At 41.7% G+C, this 22,979-nt stretch overlaps 1 protein-coding gene across 3 annotated transcripts in view; it reads left to right on the top strand.

Moving 5' to 3' along the window:
• The window catches only part of Bi (T-box transcription factor bifid), a 179,462-nt gene that overhangs the window by 66,645 nt on the left and 89,838 nt on the right, over nt 1–22,979 (top strand). For 2 of the 3 annotated variants that reach the window (XM_076316890.1, XM_076316897.1), the window contains exons 3-4: nt 3,295–3,408; nt 10,362–10,524. In XM_076316890.1, coding sequence (XP_076173005.1) covers nt 3,295–3,408; nt 10,362–10,524 — 277 coding nt within the window. The remainder of the gene's footprint in view (nt 1–3,294; nt 3,409–10,361; nt 10,525–22,979) is intronic. The other variant, XM_076316905.1, reaches the window with a different exon arrangement.

The raw sequence follows: 22,979 nt of genomic DNA on the forward strand, positions 1-22,979 counted from the left end.
ACCCCTTAAACACGAAAATCAGCGAATGCAAACCCATGTAAACGAAATATATACCATGCTCCACCCGTGCGTCAATTTTCGTCAAAATCAGAAATCGTCGATTCGACGTTCCTCGGGAATGCCTTCAGGATCCTTGCGCGGCGTGCGTGAAACGCCCATGGGCGTTCAGATCGTACGATCGTGATACGCGATCGCGGACGTCCCGCACGGGACGAGTGGAAAGTCCGGGGATCGACAGAGACGAGGCAAAAAAATGGCGTTAGAAGCGTCATCGATCGAATAGCGGAATGAATCGCGTGCTGAACGGACTGGCCAGTTGCCGGGGCCGCGACGACGACACTCGGCGGAATCCTGAGAGGTCGGAATAGAAACGTGCACGAGTCAATCGGCGATGCTGTCAGACGACGGCCGCTGGAGGCGCGTTCCCCGGAATAAAAAGCAGATCTCACCGGAGCGCGCGAGAGGCCATCAGCACGCGGCAACCTGGTGAGCAGTTAGGGAGGAACTTGGTGCACGTCGGGGAATTATAATCCCCGGTGCACGAAGAAAAGGCGCCTTCTGCCGCGCGCAGCAACCGGAGCGATCAGCGCGCAAGAGATGCCTACGCTGGTATTTCGTGGCCCGGCGTGTTTTCACTTTTTCCACGCGGGCTTTGTAAGACACTGGCAGCGACAGGAATGCCGCGGCTTCGTGAAAATACCGCGGCTGCCTCGACGCTGACGCGGAATCGACGCGGTTTTTGGACGGAAGATGGGCTTCGTTCTTACGGAGATTCGTGAGATGATGTTTCGAGACGAAGGAGAAAGGGAGTAAAAGGTCCGATGGAAGCTCAGGGAGGACACTATACGTTGAATATTTGCTGCATGGACGATTGTTAAGGTTAGAAATAAATATTAGTAATCAGTTGCTTGCGAAACAGCGTAAGAACAATCTCCAAAACTTCGTAAAGCTGAGGATCGTTCTTTCGGAGTTTCGTGAGATGATGTGTCGAGACGAAGGAGAAAGGGATTAAAAGGTCCGATGGAAGCTCAGGGAGGACACTATCCCTCGAATATTTGCTACATTGACGATTGAGAAGGTTGTAGATAATTATTAGTAATTGACTTCTCGCGAAGCTTCATAAGAACAATTTTCTATCTTCCTCCACAAACAACGTAACGCTGATGATCGTTCTTACGGAGTTTTGTGAGATGATGTTTCGAGACGAAGGGAAAAGGGATTAAAAGGTCCAATGGAAGCATAGGGAGGACACTATCCATCGAATATTTGCTGCATGGGCGATTGTTAAGATTAGAAACAATTATTAGTAATCTCTCGAAGCACCGTAAGAACAATCTCCAAAACTGCGTAAAGCTGAGGATCGTCCTTTCGTGAGATGATGTTTCGAGACGAAGGAGAAAGGGAGTAAAATGTCCGATGGAAGCTTACAGAGGACACTATCCCTCGAATATTTGCTGCATGGGCGATTGTTAAGGTTAGAAACAATTATTAGTAATCAGCTTCTCGCGAAGCTCCGTAAGACCAAGTTTCGAGATGAAGGAACGAGGGATTGAAAGATGGACGAATGTAAGTCTCTAAGTAGAGAGGACACTATTCGTCGAATATGTGCTGCATCGACGACTGTTAAGGTTAGAAACAATTATTAGTAATCAGCTTCTCGCGAAGCTCCGTAAGAACAATCTCCAGCCTCCCTCCAAAAGCAACGTAAAGCTGAGGATCGTTTTTACGAAGTTTCATGAGATGAAGTTTCGAGAAAGGGATTAAAATGTCCGATGGACGCTTAGAGAGGACACTATCCGTCGAACATTTGCAATCATCGACGACTGGTATGGTTATAGACAATTATTAGTAATTCCCAGCAGGAATGTTGAACAGACACTTGACGAGGAACACCGATATATTAACACAATGGACGTACGCTATACTTTCTTGGCTTCGTCATGATTAGAGAATCGGCAGAAGTCATACAAACGTATTTACATTCTACCGTGCAACGAGATGTACTTATTTATCGGTTCACTGTTCCAAAGAGTAAATGTCCCAGCAAGGACGCAGTTGCGCGTATGCGCCACAGACTGCTTATGATAAATGCGTGCATCCGAAATAGGTTCGTGCGAAACTGTATAGGTTAAGTATATATGTACGTTTCCATGCAGTGATTCACCTGCATTGTAAGGACCCGATACCACGTGTCAACAAACTAGTTCGTAGGCATCTATCGCGGAATGCAGTTGTTTATCTAGGTTATGTACATTGGTTATTCGGTTCGAGACATCCCAGAGCGCGCTGCGCTCAATACACAACGAGCTACTCGCGAGGCTAAGGGTCAGTGACGTGATCGGTCTCTAAAATATTGGGTATTCCCAACGAACGAGGAAGCGATTCGACGATCCGAGTCGAAATTAGTTGACTGCTCAAGGCCATTGGAGCCACTGCCCCACCATATACTATTATCCATATATTGTTAGTATCGTTCCACTAACCCCGTTTGTACTGCTCGGCTATATCGCGAGAGAGACGCAATCTAACATGTTTATTACACAATTAGGAATTTTATTATCTAAGAAGTCAAATAAATAATCCTTGGTTCTTTCGACCAACTGGATGCTTCGTACACAGAGTCGTTCCAACATTTTAGGATCGAAATTGATCGAGATCACCAAGCAACTATTATCGTACTTCTTTATTGCACACCCAGTTTGAGACCGAGTCTGTAAACTAACGCGGCATGAAAAAGTGGAAATGTTAACTATAGATAATCCGACTAGCAGCTGACCAGCGCAGCAGCACTTGTACACAACCGAACTATGAATATTACTTAATTTACTCTACTTATTTATTGTACCAGTGTCGAGCCACCAGATTCATTAACTCCCAACAGTCTCGTTAACTCTAGTTTATATCGTGTAAAATAAGTCTTAAGAGGACGTCGGTAACTTTTAGATAAACATTGAACAACTTTTAGATAAACGATCCACAGAAAACCAGGTACGCGGTATTTTACACCTCTCGTCGAAGTCTTGACCTCTTAAAGGACGAATCGTTTCGTTTGAAACACAAAATTCAAATATATTCTCGCGACAATTCTAATCGATGTTATCGCAAAGTTTGATATATCCATTATTGCACTTCCGTAAAGTAAATTGCAAATCACGCACGTGTCGAAATATCACCGAAGAAGTTGATAAAAATTTATAACGGAGGAACTGGTGGCTCCACTCTGTTAGCGATCTTCACGTTTGTTTCATTGTTATTAATATCTAATCAAAGTGTACCTGTTGATCCGGGGTCTAGGCAGATGTTTCCTCAGATGAAGTTCCGAGTTTCCGGACTGGACGCCAAGGCCAAGTACATGCTTCTGCTGGACATCGTGGCCGCGGACGACTACAGATACAAGTTCCACAACAGGTAAGGCCCTCGAGAAACACACGAAGGTCTAATTGTCGCGGGCGGCTCGCGTTAACGATCCTGACGGTTCTTCGAATCGCGCGGCCACGAACCACCAGGCTGTTGCGTCGAAACACCGTGCTGTTTCGTGCCGACGTGCTCTCGCAGCACGGAAATTAATGCAATTATCTGATTATTCGATACTTTCGTGCGGTGGCCCGAGCTGTTGGCACTCTCTGCGATGAGCTCGCGGGGATTAACCTTCTTTTTTTTTTTTTTTTTTATTCTTGCCTCGCGATGGTGACGATGATGAAGTGAGAATTTAGTTTCTGGCGAAACTCGTGAACGAGATCGGCTTTCGGATTTATTTTACGGGAAGTAAAGCTTGCAACGAAACGAGATCTCGGGAAATAAGGGCACGTGAAATTATCGCGCAAGCAAAAATTTTAAACCGGTCTGGATGGTTTGGATTTTATTGACAATTTTGAAAGATGTATCTGTCGACGACCATCTCGTAGAAAATTGCTAGTTGAATTTCAGTGCGTTGAAATTTATTATTTGTATTATTTGAAAATTGTCATAGGTGCTTGTACAATTTTCGAGAAATTTTTAAGAGTATTTTCACGTTTTCGAATTTCTTTTTGTATTTTTTGGAACATATTTTCTCTTCAATTTGCAAGATATTTCTCGAACGAAGACGACGCTTCGCGATCGCGATACAGTGGAAAGCTCGATTATTCGTGTTAAACTTTCTATCATTGGTTTCTCAGAAGAATCGATACCCCGAAAATTACGAGTCACAAATACCGATGTTTCTTAGTGTCGTTCACCGAGGCTATAATTTCAGTTACGACTTTCTCCGGATAAGATTTATATTTCGAAATTATCACGTTCGAAGTGCTTGATTATAGTGACACTTTTGTTCAAATTAGCGCGTCATCTCTTCAGAAAAATCGTGTGCTCGGAAGATTACACGTTCGGAATTCTGACGGCCATTATTATCGCGTTTCGGTTTATAACTTCACCCGCCGCTTTCGCTGTAGGAAATTTATGTGTCAAAATTATAATACGATCAAGCTTTTGATAACGTGGCTGGTTGCGATTCGAAAACAATTTTGTACTTCGGGATTACTACGTGTTCGTAGTTATAAATTCTCTCGTTTGGTAGTCTGACATTTCGAAGCACTTGGTATGCACAATGCAACATGGAATTTCGTATTTACTATCTATAATTGGACCGAAACATTGCAAAAGTATCTATAAAGTCGTAATAACGTTTGAATAATAATTAAGTCGCAGCAATCGTCAAAACTTTTGAGCAAGGGTATTTCATTTCGTATCGTGTAAATTAACTAATAGTATTGATATCTCGAAAACGCAATTACATACATATTTGTACACGTTGCAATAATATGTTTCCATTTAAATACTCGAAACGGGATCAGGGTGTTTCGAAAAATTTTTCTCAGAAATTATCTCGATCGCGATACTTTTCTTTCTTGAAATTCGTAAGAATAATAAATGGCGTCGAATCGTGCCATTCACGTTGGTGACTGTACTGCAAAAATGTTCATATTTTAATAATCAAAACGCGAATTCGAAAGAAAAATTTCCTTGAAAAAGTAAAAAAATCAACAATCGAATCGCACCATCCACGTTGGTACCCATACAACAAAAATAGGTCCCCATTTAAAAATTCAAAACGCGTATTTACGATAGATAGATTTTGCAATAGAAAAATTTGCCTCGAAAAATTTCTCGATCGCGATACGTAGAAATAAAAAAATCAACAATCGAATCGCACCGTCCACGTTGGTACCCACGCAACAAAAATGGATCCCCATTTAAAAATTCAAAACGCGTATTTACGATAGATAGATTTTGCAATAGAAAAATTTGCCTCGAAACATTTCTCGATCGCGATACTTTCCTTCCTCGTGATACCTAAAAGTAAAAAATCAACAATCGAAACGCGTCGTCCATGTTGGTACCCACACTACAAAAATAGATCCCCATTTAAAGATTCAAAACGCGTATTTACGATAGATAGATTTTGCAATAGAAAAATTTGCCTCGAAACATTTCTCGCTCGCGATACTTTCCTTTCTCGCGATACGTGGAAATAAAAAAACTCAACAATCGAATCGCGCCGTCCATGTTGGTACCCACGGTAGTTTGTTTTCGCAAACTTTTTCATCGTTAGGAACAATTTCCTTGGAATTCGGTGTCTTCTAATTACGGGACTGTAGCTGCGCATTCGGTGCTCTGTTGGTCGTTTAGCTCGCCATTAACCTTTCCCGGAAAATCTCGGAGGATTCTTCAACGTTCTCACGAGGCGCATCGGCCGACAGTCAGGCCCGTTTAACGTTCTTCCGGATACGGTTCCGCGTTTCAGCGCGTCGCGAGGGTGTTAAACGGGGCATAATTGCCCTCCCGGGAAAGCTGTCGGGGAAAATCCACCGACTACGGAACAAAGCGGCGGAATCCGAGGAAACGTGTCGGCGAACGGGCTTCTTGGCCGGGCCGCTGCGTAAATGGCGTTCCGCGAGCGGATTCCCACGTGAATAAACGAAATGGGATCCTGCGCCACGACCGATTCAGTTTCTCAGTGCTTTTTGCACACGCGAAATCGCTCACCAGACTCGTGTTTCCCGCCTTTCGAGCGACTATAACCGGGTTAGAGAGGCCAGGGTACGTTGATGAACCTTGCGAACCGGGTTTCGTGATATACGGTACAATGGTATTCCTCTCGTATCCGAACAGGGATACTTATAAGGTGTTCGAATGGTAAAACAATCGTTCTTTTGTTTAGAGTTAGAGTTTAGCAAAATTTTAGAGAGAGAGCGACTTAACCACTTTGCAACTATTATAGAGGGTTCGTGATGGGTGGTAGAGTAGAGTCTCGTATTCGAGGAGGAAAATATAGAAAGTGTTGGAATAATAAAACAATTGTTCTTTTGTTTAAAGTTAGAGATTTTAGTAAAATTTTAGGGAGAGAGCGACTTAACCACTTTGCAACTGTTATAGAGGGTTCGTGATGGGTGGTGTAGTAGAGTCTCTTATTCGAAGAGGAAAACATAGAAAGTGTTGGAATAATAAAACAATTGTTCTTTTGTTTAAAGTTAGAGATTTTAGTAAAATTTTAGGGAGAGAGAGCTACTTAACCACTTTGCAACTATTATAGAGGGTTCGTGATGGGTGGTAGAGTAGAGTCTCGTATTCGAGGAGGAAAATATAGAAAGTGTTGGAATAATAAAACAATCGTTCTTTCGTTTAAAGTTAGAGATTTTAGTAAAATTTTAGAGAGAGAGAGCTACTTAACCACTTTGCAACTATTATAGAGGGTTCGTGATGGGCGATACAGTAAAGTCTTCTATTCGAAAAGGAAACGTATAAGATATTCGAATAATAAAATGTTCCTTTGTTTAAAATTAGAGATTTTAGAAAAATTTCTAATCAAAAAGAGCGACTTACTTTGTAATGCAATATCGTTCATACGACGAGGTATTTCGTAGGTTTAGTTTTCTATGTTCACAGCCAAATGTCGTTGAACATAATATAAAAAAAAACGATTTGCATTAAGAAATCAATCATTATCGTAAAAATTGTGACGATCCTGTACGTGTTGTCCCATGCTTCAAATTGTACCGTCTAAAAAATAAAATTGTTTCTAAAATAAACATACCTCTCGTTTAATATTCCCCGCGACGTTTCGCGAATTGATTTTTTTTGTTTAAATTACAACTCTCGCTTTAATAAATACGATATTGTATCGCAAAGTTCCTCGTCGGTGGTTGCGAAGTGGTTAATGTTAAACTTCGTTTATTCGAGTGGAAACGAAGAGACATGCTTAATGATTCGAGAATCCTGTATCTTTGTGACAGCTATATTACACATGCAAATAATCGTACTCGAGTATGTAAATAATCTCTACTGTACACTCTGTTGACCGCTTTAAGCTTTAGTTACCGTCTATAGAGTTGGGTCTACACCGAGAGGAAGAGTTCGATTCGTTGAAGATTTTTGTGAACACGAAAAGCTTCTATTTGGGGTCAGGGTAGAAGCACTCAAGAGCTTGAGCTAACATGGCGGTGGAGACAGACTTAGAGATTTAGTAAGAACGTTCAGTTAATCGAATCAAGTATTCAAAACTGTTTAGAGTGGATAGAAAAGGCGATACTTTGTTGTACGTTTCTCTTCTGTGGAAGTGGATCTCGAAGACCCATTCAAACCCTCGAATATCCAGTTCACGCTTTGGTTAGTGTCTACAAAGCGGGGTACCGGAAAGAAGAGTTCGATTTGTTGGGAATTTTTGCCAGAATAAAAGGGTTCAGTTTGAGAAAGGGGTAGTAACAGCTGAGAGTCTGAATTTAATCGAGGAAGAGGATTTGGAAATTCGACGAAGATCTTGAGTCGATCGAATCGAGTATTTACAGTTATTTACCGTGGATAGAAAAAATTATACTTTGAAGTACATATTTTTTTTTCAAAAGAAACATTTTTAACTCAAGAATATCCTGCAGATTTCTATTTGAAACCGAAGAAAATTCAATTGAATTTTTCTCGTAAAAATGTGGATAATCTTTCAGAGTTTGAGTTCATTTTGGGAGAGAGGCAAAGTTGATGATTCAGTACGGATGTTGAGTTAATCGAGTTAGTATTTAAAGTCGTTCACTATGGATAAAAGTGATACTTTGGAGCTTATTTCTCTCCCGAAGAATCATTTTTAACTCTAAAATACTCTGAAGATTCGAACTCGGGAGTCGAAGAAAATTTATTGGGAAAATTCATCGCAAATTGAAACTTACTCGCGAAGATACTAGATACACTTTACAGTCTGAGTTCATTTTAGAGAAGGGCAGATTTAGAGATTTAGTGAGTACGTTGAGTCGATCGAGTCGATATTTAAAGACGTTTGCTATGCATAAAACTGATAATTTATGAGTTTATTTCTCTTGCAAAGGATCATTTTTAACACGTTCTAAGCCGCGAATTTTCCGTTCAAGTCATTTGCAAATTTCATCATAATATACCTTTGTGACTGCAAGCAAATATCTAACGTTAAAAATTAGATTTCTTATTTTATTGTCCAATGCATCTTGAACTCTATACACCCTTCTCTTGCCAATTACATTTTCTTCACAATTATAAATATTGTAAACTATACAATATTTAGTCAGAAGCAAAACTATTAATTACAATATTATGGGGTGTAAAGTTTTTCCTTTCAAGCCATTTACAAAGTTCACCATAGTACATCTTCGTGACTATAAACAAATATATAACGTCAAAAATTGAATTTATTGCCTCGTTGTCCAATGCATCTCAAACTCTACACCTTTCTCTATCTAATTACATTTTTTCCACAATTATAACTATTGTAAACTATACAATATTTAGTCAGAAACAAACCTATTGATCACAATAGTGCAGAGCTTAACATTTTTTCCCTTCAAGCCATTTACAAAGTTCACCATAGTACGTCAAAAATTGAATTTATTCCCTCGTTGTCCAATGCATCTCAATCTCTACACCCTTCTCTTACCAATTCCATTTTTTTCACAATTATAAATACCGTAAACTATAAAATATTTAGTCAAAAGCAAACCTATTGATCCCAATAGTGTGATGCATATTCGTCCACGCGGTCCGAACAGGAAGTGCTCGAAAATCGGCCCGGAACGCGTCAACTTTCGAATACCCTGGAGATTCATAGTCGGGGGTCGGGGTAGACCCGGTCAGAAATTTCTTGGGAAAATGCGCGCGAAAAGGCGCAGTTGGAACCGTCGAAGCGGCCAATCGAAACGCGAAGACCACAATGAACGATTACATCACGCCGGCGACCGCAGCCACTTTGGAACTCGTCGAACGAGTTCTTCTTCCTTCGGTCGTTTGACCCACCTGCGACGATCGGACTACGAACGGTTAGACACGCCTCCCTTAAAAGACAACAATCGCGGTAGCCGGTGCTTAGAGGAATCGGGCGGTCGTGAAACCGACGAGAAACTTCAACCTCGACACCTCGGCTTCGTTTCCTCCTCGTGATAGCTCGAAACCGGCCACGGTGATTCCGCGATCCTCTCGACCACCGATAGCGATTTCTCTTTCGTCGGTTACCTAGCTATTCTGCGGCTGGCGTTCTCCTGGGCACGCCTAATCGAGAATGGACATTTTTACGGTAGGATCATCGAGAACGTTTGCGTGGAAATTGGAGTCTGGGTAGTTTTGCGCCAAATGTCCCTGTATCGATGCTTTTGCGAACGTAATATTCGAGATCGTTTTAAAAACTTGTATCGAGTTGTTGAGTTTCGATTAACGATTCACGAAGGCAAGAAATTTTGACACGTGTGTTTGTAATTACGCGTTAATAAAGAGAAAATGTTAGGTGACGTTAGCATTAGTTGGAAATATAGCTAGAGGAAGAATTAACGATCACTATACGAGACACAAGTAAATCTAGTTTCGAGTCCACGTGATTGTGGTTTCAAACTTCTTTTTAAGGTTACTCGATTATTAACTGTCTTTGCCCGAAATATTCATGGGTAATTATCAAAATAGACAGCTAATGGTACTTGCATATTAATTTGCCTTTTCCTCTTCTAACATCGAAGATACTTATATAGTTCGATACAAATAGTAATCGGTAGTTCTAGCGTTAAAGTCTCCGATTTTTGATCGACCGACTCGATTGACAATAAATATTTAAAGAAGAAAGCAAGTAGTTTAAAGAGTCGAGACAGTTTCCTTTTACCCTCCTCTTTAATAAAATGAATTTCTGTATTGTTTAATCGACCTAATCCGGTGCGTTCCATACAACCGCTCGTCACGTGCGTGCAACGCCCATAGGCGTTCAAAGATACGCTTCGGTGCTATATCGTTACGCGTTCCGCACGAGACGGTTCTCGTAAACGAATTATCCGCGTATTCGCATATCCCGACCGTTTCTGACCCTCGTCGATGTGTTTGTCGAGCAGCAGGTGGATGGTGGCGGGGAAGGCCGACCCGGAAATGCCGAAGAGGATGTACATCCATCCGGACTCGCCTAGCACCGGCGAGCAGTGGATGCAGAAGGTCGTGAGCTTCCACAAACTCAAACTCACGAACAACATCAGCGACAAGCACGACTTTGTAAGTATTGTACGTACCGCCAACCAAACAATTACTTACTTACTAGCCACTAAGTCGGAGCTCCGAGTCTCGCAATTAATCGCCTAACTTTGCCCGGCTAACGACCTAACGATCGCCCGATTAAAAGCTCGTTAGGCCGCGTGCACACGGGGCACTCTGTCCGCGACGATGACGAACACAGAACGATCCACGATCGACGATAATCTCGCGAATTCCAAGCAATTTCGGTGCTGCAATCTTTCGGCCCGCGGTAGGGTCTGACGTTGCAGCGATTTTCGTATCGGGTGAGGGGGGAGGGGGCCACCAGGGGGCAAGAAACAAGCTGGCTGCTCGCTTTGATGCCAGTAATTTTACGAACGACCAGAAGGGAGATGCGTTAACGATTTTTTATTAGAATCTCGTACGAGGCACTGGGGTGATCCGGGGTTCGAGATTCTTCAAAATTGGCGAGATTTCTTTCGGATTAATTAACGTATAGATCATTTTCAAAGATGGAAAGAAGTATGAATGTGTAAAGTATAACGAAACACCCGACCTGCGCGCAAGTTTTATTTCGTTTGTTTGTTGGTAAAGGTAACGCGATAATTTCGGGAATAGTAAGGAGCTCGATCACGAGCATATTGCGTAACTTGGATTTAGTGTAATGTTTAGTAGAATATTTACGCGTCTGTTTGATTGGAAGAGTAGAGAGATTATTTTGTTAAGAGTATTCATTTATTGTGTGCGATTTGATACCTATTGACACATCTCTCGTTGAAGACACGATAATTGCACCAGGATGAAGTTTGAGCTCGAAAAGACACGGTGAGTAGATTCAGGACGTCGCGTGCTACGATCCTACTGTAAAATTTATAATTTGGACGTGACCGAAACAAACAAAGATAATCCTGTTAGAAGCATTATTATTTGTTTTTTTCCTTATTTGACACCTATCTAATATGCCCCTCACCGAAGGTACGATAATTGAACCAAGATAAATGTTGATCTCAAAAATACAAAGTGAATAGATTCAGGACATTAGGTAGTACAATATTATTATAAATTCACAATTTGGATTTGTCTAAAACACTAAAAATAACCCTGCGAAAAGAATTCCATTTATTTCTTTCTATCGAATTGTGCCAAGCTCAATTTTAATCTCCAAAAGACACCATAAGAAAATTTATTATATTGCGTGGTAAAATCCTACTATAAAATTCACAATTTGAATTTGTCTAAAACATTAAAAATAACCCTGCGAAAAGAATTCCATTTATTTCTTTCTATCGAATTGTGCCAAGTTCAATTTTAATCCCCAAAAGACACCATAAGAACATTTATTATATTGCGTGGTAAAATCCTACTATAAAATTCACAATTTGAATTTGTCTAAAATACTAAAAACAACCCTTCCAAAAGAATTCCATTTATCTCTTTTTATCGACAGAAAACACAATAATTGCACCAAGATCAATTTTAATCCCCAAAAGACACCTTAACACCATAAGAAAATTCAGTACATTGCGTCGTACAATCTTACTATAAAATTCACAATTTGAATTTGTCTAAAACACTAAAAACAACCCTATGAAAAGAATTCCATTAATTTTTTTCTATCGACAGAAAACACGATAATTACACCAAGCTCAATTCCAATCCCCGAAAGACACCATAAAAAAATTCATTATATCAGGTACTACAATCCTCCCACAAATTCCTCCATTTGAACATAACCAAAACGATAGAAGCAACCCTTGCGAAAACATACCCCACCGAATGCAACGTAGACAATAGCGTCAAAACAAAGCTACACACGTAATCCGCCGTAAAATTCACTGGTCCTCGTGCCAAAGCTACAAAAATTACCCCGCGAGAACAAAACTACCAACGATCGTCCAATCGTTTCGTCGTACGCGCGTTCGTTCGAATCGGGTCCGATCGAACGGTTCGCGATCGCAAAGTCGTTCGAGTCGATAATTCCGAGGGTCTCACCGTGTACACTCGTCCCGGAAGTCTGCCACATCCGCGGCCCGGTCCGGAGGGGGCCCGGGCGAATGGGCCGGAAACGGAGCAAGGTTCGCGCGTTTCCTCCGCGAGATGCTGCGAGAAACAGAAGGATTCCAACGTAGGAGGAACGCATACGGCCGCGATCGGATTTCCGCGAGGATTCTCGGGACCCGGGCCGTAATCCGGGGATTAAGTTATCGCGATGGATTTCGCCGTCAAGTAGTTGCGTCCCCCCACTCCTGGTCCCAGTCCGTGGTCCCCCGCCAGGGCTCTATTAGCCTCCCGTCTCACCTTTTCTCTGAGAAGAAGAGGGGCCCTGCGGAAGCCAGCGTCGAGCAAAGAAGCCTGGGCTCTTTCAGCAGCCACTACCCCCCCACCTCTGCCCCCTCCTCAACCACCGGCCCCCCTCCGTTCTCCTTTTTTGCGAATCCTTTTTGCGGCAGTCCGTGTCGGCGTCCTTTGAAGGATCCTGCATCGCTGGCTCGTGAAATCTAGTCCTCCCGAGCAACTCGGGCCCCGGAGCGATGTCAATGGCTGGGCACAGCCCGACCTTTGTTACGACCAGCCTTTTTCTTCCTCTTCTTCTTCTTCTTCTTCTTCTTCTCCTTCTTCTTCTTCTTCTTATTCGTCCTCTTCTTCTTGTTCTTCTCGTTGGCCGCGTATATCGCGCGGTGCGCCACCGTCCCCCCTTTTCTTCGCCCGTCGGGCCCCCGGATGGGGGTTGAAGAGACCGAACGGTCGAAAGGTAACCGCGGACGTTAGCCACGGTTCACCTACGTAGCCAAGCTTCTGACAGAGAGAGAGAGAGAAAGAGAGATTCCAGTTTGTGCACGAGCCCAGAAAATACCCCTTCTAGACGAACGACAACCCTTCGTACGAAGACCGATCAGCATCGTCCAGCCGGCTCAACCCTTTCCAGATTCCTGGAAGATCTCGGGCAGGGATTTCGAAGGGATTCTATGGGGCACTTTTGGTCGCGGGGATGTGGAGCGGATGACGCGATGGTCAGGATTGATGCGTTCGTCGGCTGGATCGGTTCTTGCGTTAGGGTCGGATAGGTTGATTCATCGGGAGCGGTTTTTGTACCGGCTGCCTGCCTTTTGTACTTGAACCGGTGCGCTTGGAATATTTTTTACGCGAATTTTGATTCATAGTTCGCCGCGTTATCCACCGTGAATTGTCCCGAGTCGGGTTATCGAGGATACGAATTAGGTGAAAGAGATTCTGTCCACCCGAGCGAGAAATATTATAAACTTTGAACCGGTTGGACATTGTTATAGACTTTTTTTTGGTAGTTTTTTTTGTATCAATGGTTCGAAGTGTCTTTTGATTCATTGTTCACGTTGTTCGCCACTGTGAATTGTATCGAATTCGGTTAGCGAGGATACGGAATTGGATGATAGAGATTCTGGACAAAATTATAAAATTTGAATAAATTATACATTCTTTACTTTTCTTTTGTGATAAACGATTGTTGGATGTGTCTTTGGATTCATTATTCGGGGTGTTATCTACCGTGAATTGTCCCAAGTCGGGTTATCGAGGATACGAATTAGGTGAAAAAGATTCTGTTCACCTCAGCGAGAAATATTATAAACTTTGAACCAGTTGGACATTGTTATAGACTTTTTTTTTTGGTAGTTTTTTTGTATCAATGGCTCGAAGTGTCTTTTGATTCATTATTCGCCATCGTGAATTGTCCCGAGTAAAGTTATCGAGGATACGAATTAGGGGAAAGCGAGATAATTCTGTCTACTTGAGCGAGAGATACAAAATTTGAACAGGTTACACATTTGTTCATTTCTTTGTGTCGAATGATAACTTAAAGTGTCTAGTGTGTATCAGTATAGTCAAGAAATCGTAAATTTGTAACGAAATTGAACCCTTCGAACCGAAAAGGGTCGTTTGGCTGAAATTATCCCACACCTTGTGTTCAGATATTTGGGGCAATACACCGAGTTGAATTTAAATATCACCGAGAACCATACGCGACATTGAAAGTAGAAATATTAATCATTCATATCGATTCTAAATATTAACTTAAAAAACTTAAAAATTAACCACTATTGTAAACTTTCTTTCGAGAAAATTAAATACTCGATTAATATAAAACTATACATATTAACTTAAGAATAAAATCAAACATTTACAAAGTTCACATTTTATCCCATTCAACATTGCTCTTAATAAGTAAATCGATCACACTAATAGATAAATCGATTTTCTCGAAAACGAAGCTCGTCGTCTCAGAAAATACTATTCTCTATTTTTTATTTACTTTCTCTGTATAAAATCCCCCTACACTTTATACAACCCCGGATATACACCCCATCCAAGTAATCTTAAACGTTCAGTGGATGTTCCATGGACGTCCAGTTTAAATATAGTATTCATCGATTCTGTGGTAAAGGGGACAGAAGTTAATAGTTGGTAAATTGCCTCCAAACCTAACGTCAACCATTCTTCGAACATCAATCCATCCCCTGACAATAGCAGTGTCTATTGTTCGTCGGGACACTTGCGATACACCTTGGTCGGAACGAAAAGTCCCAAGAAAAACAGTCCCCGTGTCCCAGCGACCGGGATCTCGACTTAACTTCTCGTCTCACCCTAATTTCCTCCGCCTGGAGCCACGGTAGGCAGGCAAGTTGAAGGAAAGCAGCGAAATTAGCGCAAGCAGCACTCGGTCCGCTCGAGAGAGCGGATAGATCTCTAATCCCCGCGCGGGGCTAGCCGCACCGGGCCCTTTGTCGGGAAAATCCCGAGGCGGCAAACAAAAATGAGACACTCGACGTCTCGAGGCCTTCGAGACGGCTTCCTCGAGTGCGTCTCGAGCCCCCTGGCACACGAGCAAATACTGGCTAAAGGACCACGAGGTCAGCAAACAGCGGGAAAACGGTGAACCACGGGGCTTGTTGCTCCCGTTTAAAGGAGACCCGAATTTACCTTTTCGAGAAGCAACGTGCGTGGGAATCTCGCTGGAAGTGAACCGTCCCGGTCGACTAACAGTGCTTTCGGGGTTAATGGATCTGGATTTGGTCGGACCATCGTCGAAAACGGGACGAAAGCGTTCCAGTTCCTCTCTTTGTCCTCAGGGACCGTGGTCCCTTGAACATTCGTTCGTGGAGCTTTCGTGCACTTGGGAAAATACTTGTCGCTAATTAGCTCCATTGTACAGAGGTTTTTCAATCTTCCTTAATCGGTTCTTGTTCGAAAGTCGAGTTAGCTTTGTTTAGAATTCGTCTTCGATCAAATCGACCGTGTAGGCGATACGGAGATAATCGTGGAAAATTATTCGATTCGTGTTTCTAAGGTGACGTAGCTCTTCTTTTGGAAGAGGAATATACCCAGTATGTAACCGTGAACCGTGTCTTTGTTAAATTCTTTCGGCGATTGAACTCTCATTGAAATTTACTTCTGGATATAGATTGACCTTAACATCTAATCGTGGATCACTCTTTCTCAACATATTTTGTCGATTAAATTATCATTGCAATTGACATCTAGATCAAACTATGTAGACTATCCTCAACATCTAATCACAAACCATGTTTTCACAAAAGTTTTTCGCTGATTAAACTATCATTCAACTGACTTTTAGATCAAACTATCTAGACTGTTCCCAATATCTAACCATGGCCACGTTCTCTCAAAATCTTTTTGTCTATTAAACTATCATTGTAATTGACATCTAGATCAAACTATCTAGACTATCCAAACCATGTTTCCACAAAAGTTTTCAACCGATTAAACTATCATTCAATTGACTTTCAGATCAAACTATCTAGACTGTTCCTAATATCTAACCATGGACCACGTTCTCTCAAAACTTTTTTGTCTATTAAACTATCATTGCAATTAACATCTAGATTAAACTCTCTAGACTAACTTCAACATCTAATAACGAATCATATTTTCACAAAAGTTTTTTACCGGTTAAACTATCACTTCATTGACTTTTAGATCAAACTATCTAGACTGTTCCCAATATCTTAACCATGGACCACGTTCACTCAAAATATTTTTGTCGATCGAACTGCCATTGTAACTGCCTTCTGAATCAAACTCTTTAACGTTAAACCTCGCAATGAGCCTTAAATTCGTCAGTTTAACCCTTCGAGCTCGAGAGGCTTACTCTGAATCGTCGCTCAATGTAGTCTAGTTTCTCCAGAAATGAAAATATCGATAAAATGTAAAGATACCCGGAACGGTGAGACAAAAGAGCGACGTACCAAAGAGCTACGTTTTCTCTTTACTTTCGCTATGAAACACGTGTACCAGTTTCATCCGGCGAGAGAGCACCGTACGTAAAGGTTTAAATTCGGTCCTGTAACGTGGACGTGGAGACCGAAACTGATTTCCAATTGAAGCAAACGGCAACAAACACGAGTTTTCCCAGTGTACGAGGAGTTCTTCCCTCAATTTAGTCGTTCTCGGCGGCACTCGAGCCACCTTTATCAAGAATACTTGATCCCGTTTAATCCGCGCCGCCCAAAAGCGAGCTGGTATTCGTCCTTTCGGCCGGATCGAGCGACTCGTCGCATAAAGAAGATCCACCGACTCCTCGTTTCGAGTGCTTCGACAAAAGCACAACCCAACCGCCACTCGACGCCTGACGTCGATATCTTGGACTTCCTCGTTAGTCGTCCTTGGATTTTTCGAGTTGGTCTCGTTGTCCAGCTTATGGTCCGCCGCTAACGAAGCGGTCCAGTCGATAGTCTCGCGGCAGGACATCAATGGATACCTGAAATACTGGAAATACTGGAATGCAATCTCGCAGCCTTTATCGTTCGCCGTTGGCAGGTCCTAGGCGGCTGCCTTTGGCCTCTTCGGGGCCTCGGATGTGGCTCAATTTTGATTCCAATCTTATATTTTGACCTCGCGATCGATCCATGATGGAATTATAAATTTTTTAGAGAAATACCAAACTTCATTGGAGCTTTCGAATGCTAGAGTTCGGGAACTGAGTAGTGGTAGCTCGTGTTGGGGTCAGAGATTGACGACTCGGACCAATGGGGTGCACTCTATTCGTTTTGAATTTATATCGATGTTTTCGAGCAATTCGAGTAATTTGGAGTTAATAATTGGTAATTAAAAATTTCAAACACGAGATAGAAGCCTCTGGATGAAGTCCCACGGTGATCGTATAATTGGTAGTAACTCGATGAATTCTGTATTTAAAAATTTTCAATTTTCCACCGTTTTAAATCGAGGACTATCGATCGTCTTTGCGCTCTGAAATTTGCACAAGTGGCTGATTGTAAATTTAGAATTACGAACTTGAATCTACAATAGAAGTCTAACCGATCGAATTCGTTTCGCGAAAAGATATTTCCACCTTCTTTGTTCCACGATTGGAAATTAAAATACTCGACCATTTTTCATTAAACCGAGAACCATAGATCATCTTCGTACTCTGAGATTTTAGAAAATGGCCGATTATAAGTCTAGAATTATTAAACAAAGTCTAGAAGTTCAATCGATCGAAATCGTTTCGCGAAAAGATATTTCCACCTTCTTTGTTCCACGATTAGAAACTCAAATACCCAACCATTTTTCAATTAAATCGCGAACCATCGATCGTTACATTCTAAAATTTGAAAAAGCGGCCGATAGTAAGTCTAAAATTATTAAACGAAATCTAGAAGTTCGATCGATCGAAATCGTTTCGCGAAAAGATATTTCCACCTTCTTTGTTCCACGATTAGAAACTCAAATACCCAACCATTTTTCAATTAAATCGCGAACCATCGATCGGTACATTCTAAAATTTGAAAAAGCGGCCGATAGTAAATCTAAAATTATTAAACGAAATCTAGAAGTTCGATCGATCGAAATCGTTTCGCGAAAAGATATTTCCACCTTCTTTGTTCCACGATTGGAAACTCAAATACCCAACCATTTTTCAATTAACTCACGAACCATCGATAGTTACATTCTGAAATTCGAAAAACCGGCCGATAGTAAATCTAAAATTATTAAACGAAGTCTAGAAGTTCGATCGATCGAAATCGTTTCGCGGAAAACTATTTTTACCTTCTTTGTTCCACGATCGGAGATAAACAAAAAAAAATACCAAAAAATGCTCCACGTACATCACGAAACCGTCGTGGTACTTTTCGTTCGGCGTGTCCTCGGAAAATGATTTTCAACGTTCATTTTCTAGACACCGGCTCGCCGGGTGAAATTCTTTTTTTCAATTTCCCGAAAATTGAAACGGAAAACAATCAGCGCGGGCGAACGAATCGGGTGAAACTCGATCAAAACGTGCCTCGCAGCTTTAATTATCCAGTGTCCGGCGCGGCCGCTCGCTCATCTGTACGTGGGAAATTGCACGCTCACGTTCGCTCTCGGACCGTCGACTCTCGATTCTCTCGTGATTTGTTTAGCGTGCTAGCTGCGCACCTGTAGTTACGCCGGTTGCGTTCGCTGTTGGATGTATCGCCACTGACATGTCGCTTAGTATTCCATTACCGAGCTTTTTACGCCCGCCGGCACCGGGGCTGATTTTTCCTTTTTTTCCGAGCGTGACGCCGTGATGGAAATTGATTCGAACGTGAACCGAGTTATGACCGTTGAAAACAACGCGATAGCAGATCGGAAATATAGTAATTGTTTCGCTTCGACGGTTTCTTCGTTCAAACGGAAGATCATTCAGGGAAAGGACACTAAGCTATTCGATGAAACGGTGCTATATTTTTTGGAATAATTTTAAAAAAGTTCAAGGACTTAATCTTTGTCTTTTGTTATTTGTTGCCTTTGTGGTTTACTCGCTGCGATAACAAAAATATATTGTTGGAAATGGTTACTGAAATTGGTTGAAACAATGAGGCTTTGAAATACTAATGGGAGGAATTTTTTTTAAGGGTGGAGGTACAGATTTAATTTACTTTGGAGTGAAACAATGGAAGGAGAAGAATGTTGCAATGTGACTTTATCAAGTGGAAATTGTTACGATGTGTCTAAGTAGTACTTCTTCTTTGTTGTAAGAATAAGTATAATAGCGAGGAAGTAACTTACAACGCTAGAAACTATGCAAAAAGAAACAACTGACTCTTCTTACGACTCTCGTGCAATCGTCACGTTGTATAAAATAACAGATAAGGTTATAGAAAGGACAACGCAGCAACATTAATTCTTCAACACCTTGGCAATACGTGTTCAAGTTACCAATGCCGTTGTTTCGTTTTCCGTTCTTCTTTAATGATTCTTTTTGCTGCAGCACAACCAGAAAAACAACCAAGCTATCGTAACAGAAACAATTTTCTTTCCCCAAAAGAAACTTAATTCATTTCAGGATCTTTGTCATGTTTCATCGATTTCTCTTCGGTTGTAACAACCAGACTAACAATATTTTTCTTTCTACAACAACAAGCACTGTGCAACAAGTATTGTACAGGAAACAACAACCCAAGTATTACAATAGAAACAATTTTCTTCCCCCCAAAGGAACCTTCATGATTCGTTTTCCTGCAGTAATTTCTCTTTGGTTGTAACAATCAGATTATCAATACTTTTCTTCCTACAACAACAAGCACTGTGCAACAAAAAGTATTCTGCACGAAACAACAACACAAGTATCACAATAGAAACAATTTTCTTTCTCCAAAAGAATCTTAATTTCTCGATCTTTGTTTTGCTGCAATAATTGTTCTTCGGTAGTAACAACTAAACTAACAATATTTTTCTCTTTATAGCAACAAATATCATACAACAAAAAGTATTGCATACGGAACAACAACCCAAGTATCACAACAGAAACAATTTTCTCCCCTCAAAGGCACCTCGATAATTGGTTTCTCAATCTTCGTTTCGCTGTAACAATTGATCCTAAATTGTAACAACCAGCAATATCTTTTTCCTATAACAACGAGCAACACATTACACAGAGTACTGCACAACAACCCAAGTATCACCACCGAAACAATTTTCTCCCCCAAAGGAACTTCGACGATTGGTTTCTCCATCTTCGTTTCGCTGCAACAATTCTTCCTAAACTGTAACAACCGGATTAACAATATCTTTCTTCCTACAACAACGTACAACACATCAAAATTCCTGCACACGAAACAACAACCCAAGTATTACAACAGAAACAATTTTCTCCCCCAAAGTAACCTCGACGATTGATTCCTCGATCTTCGTTTCGCTGCAACAATTCTTCCTAAACTATAACAACCGGATTAACAATATCTTTCTTCCTACAACAACGTACAACACATCAAAATTCCTGCACACGAAACAACAACCCAAGTATTACAACAGAAACAATTTTTTCCCCCAAAGGAACCTCGACGATTGATTCCTCGATCTTCGTTTCGCTGCAATAATTCTTTCTAAACTGTAACAACCGTACTAACAATATCTTTCTTCCCACAACAACGAGCAACACAAAAATTCCTGCACACGAAACAACAACCGAAGCATCACAATAGAAGCAATGATCTTCCACGGGACAAAAACTGAACAATTTTGTTCTCAGTTCAGTTTCCACTGTAACAACGTTTCCTCGTGTGAAACAACAGTAAATACTTGCAAAGAGAACGAAACAACACGCGTTTTTCATTGGAGAAAAAACCGAGCGTTACATTCGCGGTCGAGCGTCGCGTTTTTTCGACGCTCGTCCCGCGTCTCCGTCGCGGCGTGTTGCGTGCACGCACCCACGCGGCCGCGTGCTCACGCACGCACGCACGCACGCACTCACGCACGCACGCACACGCGGCCTCATTGCGGAATCGCGTGCGCGCCGAGGCGTCGTGCGTGTGAGCTTCGACCGGGGTCGGGGGCCATTTTGCTGTTCACCGAGCAACGAACACCGATCCGATTCCTGTTCCGCGCACGAACGTGTCGTGCACTCGCGAGCGTGTTGCACGCGCCATTGGTGTCGAGCCCCCCCTACCCCGTTTCACCGTGATTCCTCCAGAGGGCGAGAATCGTGGAAATTTGGAAAACACTCGGGAAAAGAAATTAAGCCTATTCACGTGTTTATCGCAAAGTTGCTTTTGTTTTCACAGTAAACGAATATTCATTACGATGAAATAACCCACAATGTGATTCAATACCGGAGAAATACTAAAAACTCGGAAACGATGAACAATCATAGTAAAATTCGATTCAATTCCGGGGAATGTTTCCAAGATTATCATCGTCGCGAACTATCGTTATTGTGCAAACGTAAAGACACGCGTATAATAATAAACGAAGCAAGACTCGAATGTTGAAAATTCTATTAATAAAACCTAACCTCGTTTTAGGAGTCTAGAGTTTATTGAAAACTCGCTAGATAAAACGTACAAGAATTGAGAAACCTCGTTTAAAGTACTTCTTTCGACTCGCGAGTGTGTTTCGAGGTTTGGCACGATTGTACGGGTAACCTTTCGCTATAATTTTCACGTAATCTCGATTGGAAGACCGATTATGATATTTGAAACGTTCCTGGTCGAGTGAGACGATTACGCACGGTATCGTCTGTTCGTCTTCGACGAAAGGAAATTTCCCGAAGAATCTCGAAGCGTGTTCGAACAAAACGCGCCGGTGTCGTCTTCAGCTCTCTCGCAGAAAAAGGCTCGCCCTCTCGCGCAGACATTACTGAATCGTTTGCCATGACCACATTCGGCACGCACTCCGGCAAATTTCCCTCGGGGATGCCTCTCCGGTAACGATCGTGCGCAAATTCTGCGGCAGATTCTAGCCGGGAGGGGCACAGGGGAGGAGAATTCACGAGGGCTCGTTCACACGTTCCTTTTGCCTCGAGTGAATTTACATGTCCGTCACTGGCGTCTGATTATACTCACGTAAAGAGCCCTCGCAGAATTTCTCATTTCTAGTTTGCCTTTTTCGCGCGCGTTACTGAATTCAGGTTCGATCGGTAATTTTGTTGAAAATAACGGACCGTGGATGATGGCGGCTCAACGATTTAATCGCCAGTTTTAGAGTAGTATGAAAACATCGTACCGCGTCCATTAATTAAGAACTTTATTCTAACTATGAATATTTTTAAGGTTAAGTTTACTTATAACTAGTTCTCGTCGTTTGTACATTCGTGTAGTTCTTATTTTCTATATTCCTGTTTCACACACGCGCGATGAAGACGTTTAATATTACGAAATTTCTACGAAGTTAACGCGTATACTTGTACACGTACTAATTCGATCATACTTCTTTTCGTTGGAGTATTATGAGGGATAATGCAATATTTAGGTACTTGTAGCGCTTTATTTTCTTGCACTACTTATTTTCTATGTGTTTGTATCGTTCGATGGTCAATAATAGGGAGAAGACATTTTCAAGTGTGCGTAGTTCCGGAACTGTAAAGTCCGTAATGCACGCTACGAACAAATAGGTAACAATTGGATAACAACAAGTACAATATGTCACGATTAACAACATATATTCTACACTTCCTATTATTCGTCTATTTTACCATCGAAGCAACGACGCGACTTGCTCCTCTGACCGAGATATCGAATTTCAAAAAT

Source organism: Ptiloglossa arizonensis, chromosome 1, assembly GCF_051014685.1.
Source record: "Ptiloglossa arizonensis isolate GNS036 chromosome 1, iyPtiAriz1_principal, whole genome shotgun sequence".
In the NCBI taxonomy this organism is placed as follows: domain Eukaryota; kingdom Metazoa; phylum Arthropoda; class Insecta; order Hymenoptera; family Colletidae; genus Ptiloglossa; species Ptiloglossa arizonensis.